The following is a 12,487-nucleotide window of genomic DNA, read 5'->3' as shown; positions in this document are numbered from 1 at the left end:
AGGGCTAATAACACTGTATAGTGCAAGGTAATACCTTTCACATCAGAGTGCGAGGTTATAGCCTCGTACTATAACCGTGCACAATATATGGAAGTCCGTAGTAGAAATGCCTCATACTATGTACTATTTAATAGTATTTTAATCATTGAGTTTAAAATATTACCAATTTCCAATACAATTTCATTATTCTAATATTAACTTTATATCATATCAAATATAATTATTATATTTTATACTAGTATTGAACTAAACATTACAATAACTTATATTAATATTAACTCTCTTAATTTGGTTTTAAAAATTAAAATACTTATGCCTATTCTACACTTATTCTACGAGTGAACGGGGGCTTATAGTTTAGGTTCTGAGGAGGTTGCTTCCCTTGAGCTTTGTAACTTTCTCTCTTATGAAGCTTCATTTAGAGTGCTCTAATCTAAGTTAGTCATAGCTCGGTGTTTCAAACAAACAAATTATTTCTTCATATTACTGCGAAAATTACGATTATTTCGTGGTGCCTCGTGATTCACACAAATGATATGGCCGGATGTCTTTATGAACGGGATTCCCTCCATCCTACGTGCCGCCATCCCACTGGCTAACAGGTCACCCGCATCCTATTAGCCCAAAACGCGGCCAACGGATAATTGGACGATCTCGCTAATGAACTCCCTCCACTGTCTCTTTTACAACCTACAGTCATTTTGCCGAACACCATCACCACCACAGCTAGAATTCCACCAATCCAATCCATGGCTCTCCGCATTCCTCCTTCCGGAGCTCTCCTTAGGCCACCAAATCCCCTTCCTCCGACCTCGAGGCGACCTCGTCGCGCTCGCGGCAATGGCGTCGTTGTCGCCCACGCCGTCGCGTCGCCCAAGCTGGAAGAAGGGAATTTGGATCGGCCGCGGTGGGCGGGGGAGACGCCGCTCTCTCGCCTTGTCGGAGCCCTCATCGCGTTCAGGCCTCTCTATTCGCTCATGAAGGTTGGAGCTCGAAACGTTTTAATCAAGTATGATCTTAGCTTCTCTCTCTTCCTTGTTCTCTGTGGTTTTCTTTTCTTAGTGGTGGATGTGATGGTTTGGAATTGGGGGCAGGACCGCGGAGAAGTCGAACGTGCCATGGAGGGATATGGCGAAGAAGATTTTGGAGTCAGATGTGTACGAGGAGTTGGAGAAGGTCCGAGACCCGTCCGTGGTCTATCCCGACTGTGAGTTCTTCTTTCTTGATATGTTTGATTGATCTATTTAGTTGGTCAGTGTTTGGAAATTGAATTGTTCTCTGGAAGCAGAACAGAGATGAACTGAATGTTTGAATCTTCGGTTACAAGCTACAGTTTTTGAGAAAAATTAGTATTAGAGTTTTACGAATTAGTGAATTATTTCCAATATCATGTTAATTTTGACCAACTTAATTGTGGTCTTGATTCCTTCTATAATGAAACTTATGAATAGAAACAGGAGATATGGTTAACAGACAGATCTCCCTAAAATCTGCTTGAAATGGAAAGGCTATATTACTAAGAACAGAAACTGAGAAAAGAAAGTTGAAGAAATTAAGCTCCATAAACACATTAATCACTGTTCTGAACTTGTATGGCTTAAAATGTTCTTTGCAGTTCTAAATATTTGCATGTTATAAACAGGGTATTAGGACGGAAAAAAATGTTTAAGCTCGGTTTTTATAATTCAAAGGGAAGATGAGATATTTTATGCTTGAGTAGAGCAAACCTGCAAGAACCACGAAATATGGGTGCTAACTCATGATAGGTGTTCATAAAAGGGCATCTTTGGGTATTATATGTGTTCATTGTTGGTTAATTATTTAATCTTTTGGGTTAACTAGTTACCAAAAAATGAGAAAGGATAGGCTAGAGAAATGATAGTGAAAACTCCAAATTGGCTACAGTAAGGGTTCAACTTTTTGTCTGAATTCAAGTTGATTTAAGGAAGTATCATTTATATTGGGTTAATTATTCGTATTTTACTTCTATGATTTCAATTTCCCTGTCATTATCTCAAAGAAGAACCAATATGATTTTAATTTCCCTGTCATTTTTCTGACAATTTCTCTACAATCAGAGGGTAGTACCAGAGTTTGTCACTCTTACAAGAGTTTGTAAATCTCCCTTCCCCTTGGTAAGTTGACTAAACCATATCAACTATCAACAGTATCTCAGTCTAAATCTCAATTCCTTGTGTCGCTCAATACAAATAGAAAGCATTGATTAGTGCCACTTTGACTGAGTTACTGCTCTTTTGCCTCTTAGGTTTGACCATGGTAACTCAGGCCGATGTCTTTCTTGAACTACTTTTTCAAAAGCATTACATGGTTAAGTGCAGGAAGTGTGTTGTTGTTGTTATTGTTGTTGTTGTTGTTGTGTGTGTGTGTGGGTTTAATGAGAACCTTGTTAAGGTATGCTCAGCTATTTATATCTACATGAATTTTATCCTGAATGTTACTATAACTTCTTGGTTACCAAAATTGAAGGCTGCTTCACATATCTGGTGACATGTTGCACTCTTTCTCAATTATTTTACCTGTCATTCTGTCAGTTTTCTGACAGAGTATGACACATGATTTGCTAATCACCACCTTTGGAAGGTTTATGCACATTAATGAGCAATCTCGAGGAGCACCCCAAATGCAATTTTGAAAGCACTTCAGGTGTTGTCCTACAAGAAAATTGGATGAACTAATTAGTTCTGAGGCTGTAGAGACACAACAATGCTGCTCATGAGATTCTGATACATCTATCCTCTATCAAATGGACTTCATTGTTTACTTTAATCATAACTTTGACAAACATATTACTAGTAGCAATATACTTGTTATAGAAAAGTTATGTATTGCTTTTAGACTTGTCACAAATAGTTAAGCAAATTTCTTAACACTTCAGAGATAAGCACACTGATATGGAGAATTTTTTAAGCAAGCATATGTGACCCTCCAGAAGATTGAGTTTTGATTTGAAGACTACTGCACCTCCCCGTATTCAATAGTAAAAAGTCTCTTTCTAGGATTAAATCATTAATATTCAGAAATGACATATCTTGCTTTCCTTCATTCCAAATTATCAATTTTTAACTTCTACAACAACTCTTTTTGCCATTTGATGAGGATTTGACAATGTCAAAACTTTCTTAAATAATGGTCATTGTTTTCTTATGTATCCTATTTAGTTTGAAATATTAAAAGCTTAACTGATTGATAGTGTTTAATATTCTAGAATGTCTCTATGTCACATTTCTCTAGAAGTTAAAACATCACTACATCATAGTAATACAATTGATAGTATGAGTGAAAATATCACTTGCAAGTCTAGTAAGGATCACTGATAATTTGACTTTTTCCCTGATCAGATTATCTTAATCCATTTCATGCGTATGATGATGGGAACCTCTCGTGGTTGGTAAATATCTACTCCTCTAACTGCATCTTGACTTGTCATTTCTTAGTCTTGGTTTTCCTATTTTCTTTCTCTTGTAGAAAATGGCACCTGCTTTAATAAGGTTTGACGAGTCATAGTAATGTAGAACAACGTTTCGGACAAAAAACAATAGTAACAAAACCCGCGGAGTCCACTGTAGAACGTCGGAGTCCACCAACAAAAGAAAATATAAAGGTTTCAAAGAAATAATTACTCATTACTCTTTAACAAAGTCTTACAAGCTTTTATATGGGCAAAAACTAAAAAGAAAAATAGATAAAAATATCCTTGTAAGAAAAGACCAAAGTACCTAATAGATAAAACATCATGATCTATCACTCAACCAAAGTATCACTAGGTAGGCTATTTTCTTGTGCCTACAATTATACATGTGTACGTTCGATGATCTAGGGCCAGTGTCCATTACAATTCTCTTGAGGTGGAAAAAATCGACTTACTGGGACTATAGGTAACTCCGGTAGTGCGCCAATATGTTCGATCAAATAAAGGTGTAAATGAACAGAGCTTAATCAAGCCTAATTCTGATCAAGTTTGAATTGAAAATAATTTTAAACATAGATTTGTGATCAAGCTAAAATCATTTAAATTCGAGCTAATTTCGAACTCGAGTCTAAATGATTCAATTAATAGGCAATTTCAAGCCTTAATCTAATCAAGCCTAATTTTGAGCTTGATCAAGATTGAATTAAATCAAGCTTGATTTAGACTCGAATCAAGCTAAAATAAGGCCTAATTCAACTATAAAAAATTATAAAATATAAACTAATAGAAATCACTATGTATTTGGAAAAGATATGATAGGATCAACATACACAGTGCTCTGCCTTCAGAATAGAGGAAATTGACAGGTCTAAATATCTTTCTTATAAATTGCAGGCAGCAGCAGAAGCAGAAGCTGCTACTATGTCGATGACAAGGCGAGCAATACCTGATGCTTCTTCAGCTGAGGAAGCAAAGCAAATACTTCGTGGAGGTTGGCTAAATGCGATTGAAGAGCATCATCAACAATATTCAGCAACCACTGCAGTCAATGATATTCTAGACATTGGTTGCTCCATAGGAGTGGGCACAGATTGTCTTGCTGAGAAGTATCCTACAGCTAAAGTCACTGTAAGTTTGTGAATCTGCATGCATGCATATACATGCATATATAAAAATTGTATATAAGCACCACAAACAACACGAACTCTCTGGTTAGACTGCATGTTTATATGGCTAGACCACAAACTCAAAACATAAATCTTTGGAACGTGTTTAGCCTCTGATCACAGAAATTAGGGCTTAAGACAAACCATGAACTCTCTCAGAACATATCTAGACAATATGTGCCTATATGGACAATTCTAATTATATGCAGTTAGAAAATTTCAACATGTTCTTACGATCAAAATCTTTATTACAAATTACAATGATGTTATTGGAAATGACCCAATTAGATTAGTCTCCACATTAATATGAGTCTCTTCGATTGGAAAGTTCAGTCTGACAAATATAAAAATATATGGCTACATATTTGAGGATGCATTTTGCCTTTCCAGATGATTATATCTTCAAAGTTTCAAATCATAATTTCTGAGCTAACTGTTTGTCACCCTCATCATGGTGAATGTGGTGGCCTTCTTCCAACTATACTGTTTGAAGAGCCTCTGTTGACATCTTAGGTAAGTATCTTTTTAGATAATAGAGGGCAATTACACACCATAATAGAACTGGCATCACAGAAAGGAGTGTTTTCTGATATTTGTTGTGCCCACTGACTCCTAGAGCGGTAGTCTCAGTGAGATAAGTTAGGTTGCTTTTACGCATGCAATGAAGAATATCTGTGCCTTTAGACTGAACAAGTACAAGTACAAGTACAGTTGTTCACACGAAGTCTCCTCCATGAAGATAATATTTCCTTAAGTAAACATGTTAAATAACTGTAGACAAAGAATATCAGATGCTGAATCATTCTTAATATGTTACTTGGCCTGGCAATGAAAATGAGGAGATAATTAAATTTAACATCACCCTTTTATATCTGAATATTCTTTCATTTTCCATGCATTTATGTGAAAAAGAAGTAATAAGCTGTAACTATTATTGGGAATGTAAGCTAGAATGGTCTGAATTATCTTCTCCATTTTATTTTCCCTCATTGTGGGTTTGTGATTCATGCTTATTTGATCATATAGTTGTACAGGGACTAGATCTGTCACCCTACTTTCTTGCCGTAGCACAATATAAGGAAAAGAAGAAAGGAAGAAGAAATCCAATTAGGTGGATTCATGCAAACGGTGAATCTACAGGATTGCCGTCGAAATCATTTGACTTGGTCTCACTTTCTTATGTGGTAAATTTCTCAAACCAGCTTTTGTCCAAAATAAAAACAAAGTTCTCAAACCAGCTATATTAATGTAAAGTGAATCCTACTTCTATGTCCAAGTTCATAATAATAAACCTGCAAAACCACCTTAATTTCATTACAAATATTATTCATAGTCATCATTTTCATGGAATATCATCTCAAGTCTTGACAGAACAATGACCGTGAAGATCAGAATAATAACCAGTAAAGATAAACTATGGAGATATTTCAAGGGATAATTTAGATCACCGATCGTAGTCAAAAGGTATATGAACTTGAATAATCATTATTCCTAGAACATGTCTGTTGACCATGGCCAGTCAATTTTTAACTTCACGAGATGAAAAATATCACTAAAACAGTTGACAAAGAGTTATCAAAAGTACACCAATGATAACAAATCAATTGCGATATTTTACACAGAAAAATTGTATAAAATTCATGGGTTCTTCATTCTTGTCTACTTACTACATTCACATAGAAGATTTGAGCCAATAGTCATTCAGCATGATTCTGGACAAGTTTCTAGACAAGAATGGCAAGGACTTCATAGATATATTTATAATCTAAAGTTGATTTTCGGCACAAAATGTAATTCTTATATCCAGAATAATGAGTTCCTTGTATCAGAACAGACACGGACAGTAGTGAAATTGGATTTTGCCATTGAGTGGTTTCACTTGCTGCTTTAGGATGTTTTATTAGATTTGTACTGATCTCTTTTCTCAAACACACAGATCCACGAATGTCCTGCGCGGGCAACAATTGGATTAGTAAAGGAGGCTTTCCGACTTCTTCGACCTGGAGGCACCCTCGCCATTACAGACAACTCGGTAAGTTAACTGAGCTATCAAACCAGCAAGCTGCTTTTCGTCACTTTAAACTAATTAAGTGCCGTCTTATGCTGCAGCCAAAGTCCAAGGTCCTTCAGGTAAGATTTCAAATTTTCAATGACATACATATCTCTAGGCAGTTTGCATGTTGAGTTTAGAAGTATGGTTGCAACTATACAAGTCTTTCTTTTGCTTTTTTAATCTTTTTTAAGCTTACCAAATGATGATGTTGGTAGGAACTATCCCCTGTGTTGTTCACCTTGATGAAAAGCACGGAGCCATTCCTTGACGAATACTACCTGCTAGACTTGGAGGAGGCGTTGCAAGCAGTTGGATTTGTTAATGTCAAGTCTAGGCTTACTGATCCTAGGCATAGAACTGTCACGGGAACTGTACCAATCTGAGACTGTGATCCTTGCGATCATCATTTGTAAGAAGTATGAAGTGAATTTCACAAGCCAATGGCTCTACCCATTTTGGAGTTAATATTCTAGTTTTTGAGACATTTTCTTGTACATATCGTTCTTGATTTGAAGCTTCATTAGCTGATTCATCTTGAGAGCTAAATAGATTTTATAAATCCAAGATGCCTTTGATACGATTCGGACTTTACCGATGTCGTCTCGAACATGGATACACTCTATGAGTGTCTTTGTGTCTTATTTTAGTGTTTAATTCTTAAAAAATAAGTTTTTTGTATGTCGCATTCGAACGCGGGTGGAGTGCGTTCGAACGCGTTTATGAACACTTGCATCAGGTTCGCACATCCAGAGAGTGTGAAATGTGCGTTCGAACGCACCTGCGAACGCCTGTATCACGTTTGCACATACAAAGAACGCAAAATATGCGTTCGAACGCAATCGGCGAAAATATACTGTTTTAGGGTTAATAATTGCCATTTTTGAATTGATTGGTTAGCCTCTAAAGGTGTGGATGGCAATCATAGAATTATTATTGAATGAATTGAGTTTTGCGTTGTCTCCTTCGTCTTCTTCTCTCCCGTTCTCTCATTCCCCAACGTCGCTGCTTCTAGCCTCCCTCGACTGGCCAATCACCCTAGTCCCTTAAGGGCGGCCCACTCCTCTCCCTTCTAATCTATCTATCACCTTGCCCTAACCCCTACCGTCACCCATAACCCTTCCACCTCCAAGTATTCACCTGTGCCACCCCATTACCACCAGTCCACCACCATCCATCATTACCTAGGATCTCATGCCTCCATCCACGGATCCTAAGACTCTTTGATGTTCATTATCTAATCAGATGATATCTCGAGATCCCACCGTCCGATTCACCTGAAACTTGATTTGTTAGAAAGCTCTTTTCCAAGGACTACAACATATCAAATTTTCGTCGATTCAACGACTGAATCTTTCAAGATCTATTTTTAAGGTTCCATGTCATATCCTGTTCAGATCTGAAAATCGGAAAGAATCAAACCTTGGCCTAAGGACAGGGATCGTATCAAGCTAGTATCAAATCAGAGATCGTATCAAGCTGGTATCAGAGCCACCGTTTCTTAGACACACGCTTCCTATGACGACACTAGAGCCATGGCTGCATGACAAGATGAGGATGAAGAGATTCTCCCAATAGAGGAGGGGGAAACGGTTGCGGAGACTTCCACTTGCGGAACCACCCGACCAAATCGGAATACGGAAGAGCCTAGTTTTCAAGCCATGTTTGGGTCTCTTTCCAAACAAATGGCCATCAACAACCAGATGATGATGGAAATGATGCGGAAATTACGGGCGACAAGGGAAGCTATGGTGAACGGGAATGCGCCAACGACCCCATGCCGCAAGTCCACCCCTATGAACCCGCCTCCACCGGTTCAGAATTTGCAACCACAAGAGCCTTTGCTGCCACCACCCTATAGGCAGAGACAAGCAAGGATGGTTCCACCAGGCCTAGTTGCAGGTGAGCCCATCCGACGAGCAAACCACTATGGAGATCGCATTGGAGATTTAGATCCATGGGCAGGGCAATACGAACCGAAACCGCGTCGAGTTAATCAAAATTGAAGGAGGAATCATCAACCATTCATGGTGCATCCTCCTCCGGTTAGACAAGGATTGAGATATGATCCGGATAGAGACAACGGTATCCGTGGGCAAATCGTGCGTCTCGAATTTTCCAAGTTCAAAGATGGCGATCCGATCGATTAGTTGTATAGAGCAGAATAATTCTTTACATACCAGGGTACAATGGAAGAACATAAGGTGACGCTTGCGAGCTTCCACCTTGAAGATGCGGCGCTTCATTGGTTTCGAGCAGCCAATGCCCATGAGGCTATTGAAATTTGGGCCGACTTTTGCGCCGATATCACGCGGCGTTTTGGAGTGTCGGGGTATGAAGACTTCGATGCTCTCCTCTCAAAAACGGTGCAAAGGACCACGGTTGGGGCATACTAAGAAAAATTTGAGAGGATAAGTAGCCGATGCCAACCCCCATGAATGGATCAGTAACTTCGCAGCACCATCATCTCCAGGCTGCGGGGAGACATACAAGTCGACGTGAGGGCTTTAAGGCATAGAACCTTAAAGGAGGCATTCGAAGATGTGGTGCTCTTGGAAGACAAACATCAAGCCATGAAGTTACACCTGAAACATAACTGGACGAGCCAAGGAAGCCGTAATCAAGCTCAACGAACCATAGCGACAGAAAATGTTATCGGCATACTAAGAACCAGTGCTGCAATTATGCCTCCTCGAGCACCCCTGAAGCCCTCCCAAGATGTGAAGTATGCGCCTAGAGGTCCGGGACGAGCACTCACCCTTGCTCAAATGGAGGAACTAAGAGGCAAAGGCCTATACTTTCGTTGTGATGAAAAGTTTGTACCCGGGCATCGCTGCATTAAACCGATGGGATTGGTGATGCTAATCGATATATTGGAGGAGGCTGAGGATGAGATTGCAGATGAAGATGAGGGTGTGGCTGGACAACGAGGAGTAGCTGAGGAGCAACCCGTGGAGGGCATGATAGCTGAAATCTCCCTCCACGCCTATTTAGGGACAGTCATGCCATTTGCAGGTGAACGGTATAGTCAATAAAACCACAGTGAGAATCTTAATTGACACCGGGTCCACCCACAACTTCATTGAAAAGAGGCTCCTTAGGAAGATTGGGCTCTAGTCGAAACCCATGAAAGGGTTTGATGTGACGATTGGAGACGGCACCATATTACGGGCAGATTTTATTTATGGAGGTGTGGAATTAAAGGTGCAAGGCCAAACTTTCACATTGGATCTTTATCCGTTGACCTTGCGAGGTGTCGACATTGTCTTAGGGACCCAATGGCTTCAAAGCTTAGGGCCCATAACATTTAATTTTTCAAACTTCACACTTACATTTTGGAGGAATGGTCGAAGAGTGCTGCTGGATGGAAACCAACCGCGGCAAGGGCCGACGTTGCAACCACTTTTGGGACTTCCATGTGCAGGCGACCGAGCTCTACTATTGCAAATGGTTGTTACTGAACCAGAACATCCACCATTAAGGGAAATAGTCGCTGACATGCAAGAGCTGCTGCAGGAATTCAAGGATCTCTTCGAGGAACCTCGAGGACTGCTGCCGACTCGTCGACACGACCATCGCATCCAGATCATTCCAGGGGCTGAACCAGCAAATGTTCAGCCCTATCGGTACTCGCATGTCCAGAAGGAAGAGATCAGCAAATTGGTGGTGGAGATGCTAGAGCAAGGGATTATTCAACCGAGTAGAAGTGCCTACTCATCACTGGTGCTGCTAGTTCGGAAGAAAGATGAGAGTTGGCGATTTTGCGTTGACTACCGAGCCTTGAATGCGATCACCGTCAAAGACCGATATCCAATACCAGTGATCGAGGAGTTCCTAGATGAACTTACAAGGTCGGCTTACTTCAGCAAATTTGACTTAAGAGTAAGGTACCATTAAATCCGCGTCGACCCGAAAGATGTGCACAAAACGGCATTTCATACTCACGATAGCCACTATGAGTTTCGAGTCATGCCGTTTGGGCTCACCAATGCACCGACTACCTTCCAAGGGTTGATGAATAACCTTTTCCGCCCGCTCTTGCGTCGGTATGTGCTCATCTTCTTTGATAACATTCTAGTGTATAGCAGGAATTAGAGTGAGCACTTGCGGCATGTGCGTGAGGTGTTGAATATCTTGCGACAAAACCAGTTAAAAGTCAAGATGAGCAAGTGCCTTTGGGGTGAGCCACGAGTGGAGTATTTGGGTTATATAATCTCAGCGAGAGGAGTGGAAGCCGATCCAAGCAAAATCAAGAATACGGTGGACTGGCCAATTCCCACTAATCAGCGGGAATTGAGGGGATTCCTTGGGTTGACGGGGTACTACCGATGATTCGTTGCAAACTATGGCAAGATTGCTGCCCCGCTGACCTCCTTATTCAGGAAAGGAGGGTTTCAATGGATGGGCAAGGTGACGGAGGCCTTCAAAGCATTGAAGACAGCCATGTCTACTGCACTGATTTTGACTCTACCGGATTTCAGCAAGCCCTTCGTGGTGGAATGTGATGCTTCGGGTGAGGGCATTGGAGCTGATTTGATGCAAGAGGGCAGGTTCGTGGCATATATAAGCAAGGCATTGTCAAACCGGTCGCGACAGTTATCCACCTACGGGCGCGAAATGCTAGCAATTCTACATGCCGTCACCAAATGGCGACCCTACTTGATTGACCAACGATTTATTATCCGCATAGACCAGCGTAGCTTACCCTACTTTATGGAGCAACGTGTGCACACCCCAGCATAGCAACGGTGGGTCACGAAACTCCTTAGGTATGACTAGAACTAGTCTACAAAAAGGGGATCAAGAACTGAGCGGCCAATGCCCTTTCTAGCCAACTGGACACAAGTGAACTCGCCTTCTTTTCAGCACCAACCCTTTCTCTATTTTCAGATATGTGGGGAACCAATGCAGAGGATCAAATCATAGAGGAGCTTGAGTTAGAGTTCAAAGATTGTTTCCCTAATTTCAAACCTTGAGGACAAGGTTACAGAAGCGTGGTGGATTGATACGATTTGGACTTCACCGATGTCGTCTTGAGCATGGATGCACTCTAGGGGTGTCTTTGTGTCTTGTTTTAGTGTTTAATTCTTAAAAAATAAGTTTTCTGTATGTCGCGTTCAAATGCGTTTGTGAGCACCTGCATCAGGTTCGCACATTTAGAGAGTGTGAAATGTGCGTTCGAACACGTCTGCAAACGCCTACATCGCGTTCGCACATACAGAGAACGCAAAATGTGCATTTGAACACAATCGGGCACGTGCGAATGCGATCGGGCGCATGCGAATGCGATCGGCGAAAATATATTGTTTTAGGGTTAATAATTGTTGTTTTTGAATTGATTGGTTAGCCTCTAAAGGTGTGGATGGCAACCATTGAATCATTATTAAATGAATTGAGTTTTGTCTTGTCTCCTTCGTCTTCTTCTCTCTTGCAACCGGTTAATCACCCTAGTCACTTAGGGGCGGCCCACGATATCTCGCCATTCTCTCTTGCGACCGGTCAATCACCCTAGTCCCTTAGGGGCGGCCCACGATATCTCGCCATCTGATTCGCCTGAAACTTAATTTGTTGGAAAGATTTTTTCCGGAGCTACAATATATCAAAATTTTACATCGATCCGACAGCTGAATCTTCCGGTATCACAGAGATTGTAATTAAATGGAAACTAATCTGCACAAGTCCGAGGCAGCTAGTTCCTGAAGGGAATTGGTGATATAATTTTAGTTGGAGGACGCTGTATTGCCGCAAAAAGAAAAAAGAAAAAAAAAAAGAGAAAAAAAAGGCTTGGAGCGGTTATGAGTAACTTACTCATTGCGATTTACCCTGAAGCTGCAGATTGCA

The 12,487-nt window shown here is 40.6% G+C and overlaps 1 protein-coding gene across 3 annotated transcripts; it reads left to right on the top strand.

Moving 5' to 3' along the window:
• Positions 1-629: 629 nt before the first annotated feature.
• Positions 630-7,133, top strand: LOC140783227 (uncharacterized). Of its 3 annotated transcripts, none has more exons than XM_073130022.1 (8): positions 630-1,009; positions 1,095-1,207; positions 3,360-3,409; positions 4,325-4,558; positions 5,631-5,780; positions 6,533-6,628; positions 6,706-6,726; positions 6,865-7,133. In XM_073130022.1, the coding sequence occupies exons 1-8, from the start codon at positions 750-752 to the stop codon at positions 7,030-7,032; spliced, it is 1,092 nt and encodes a 363-aa protein (XP_072986123.1). In that variant the 5' UTR covers positions 630-749; the 3' UTR covers positions 7,033-7,133. The 3 variants fall into 3 exon arrangements, with proteins under 3 accessions (XP_072986123.1, XP_072986125.1, XP_072986124.1); XM_073130024.1 differs by having other exon boundaries at positions 6,706-6,788; positions 6,865-7,004; XM_073130023.1 differs by lacking the exon at positions 6,706-6,726.
• The last annotated feature ends 5,354 nt before the right edge of the window (positions 7,134-12,487 follow it).

This window comes from Typha latifolia, chromosome 3 (assembly GCF_019914945.1).
Source record: "Typha latifolia isolate L0001 chromosome 3, TyphaL0001v2, whole genome shotgun sequence".
NCBI lineage: Eukaryota > Viridiplantae > Streptophyta > Magnoliopsida > Poales > Typhaceae > Typha > Typha latifolia.
The sequence above is the reverse complement of the archived record's forward strand: the minus strand, read 5'-3'. Positions and strand labels throughout refer to the sequence as shown.

Coding starts and splice junctions, on each gene's coding strand:
- LOC140783227 (XM_073130022.1), top strand. CDS start 750: ATGGCTCTCCGCATTCCTCCTTCCGGAGCTCTCCTTAGGCCACCAAAT. Junction 1,208..3,359: donor GTCCGTGGTCTATCCCGACT/GTGAGTTCTTCT, acceptor TTCCCTGATCAG/ATTATCTTAATCCATTTCAT. Junction 5,781..6,532: donor TGGTCTCACTTTCTTATGTG/GTAAATTTCTCA, acceptor TCAAACACACAG/ATCCACGAATGTCCTGCGCG.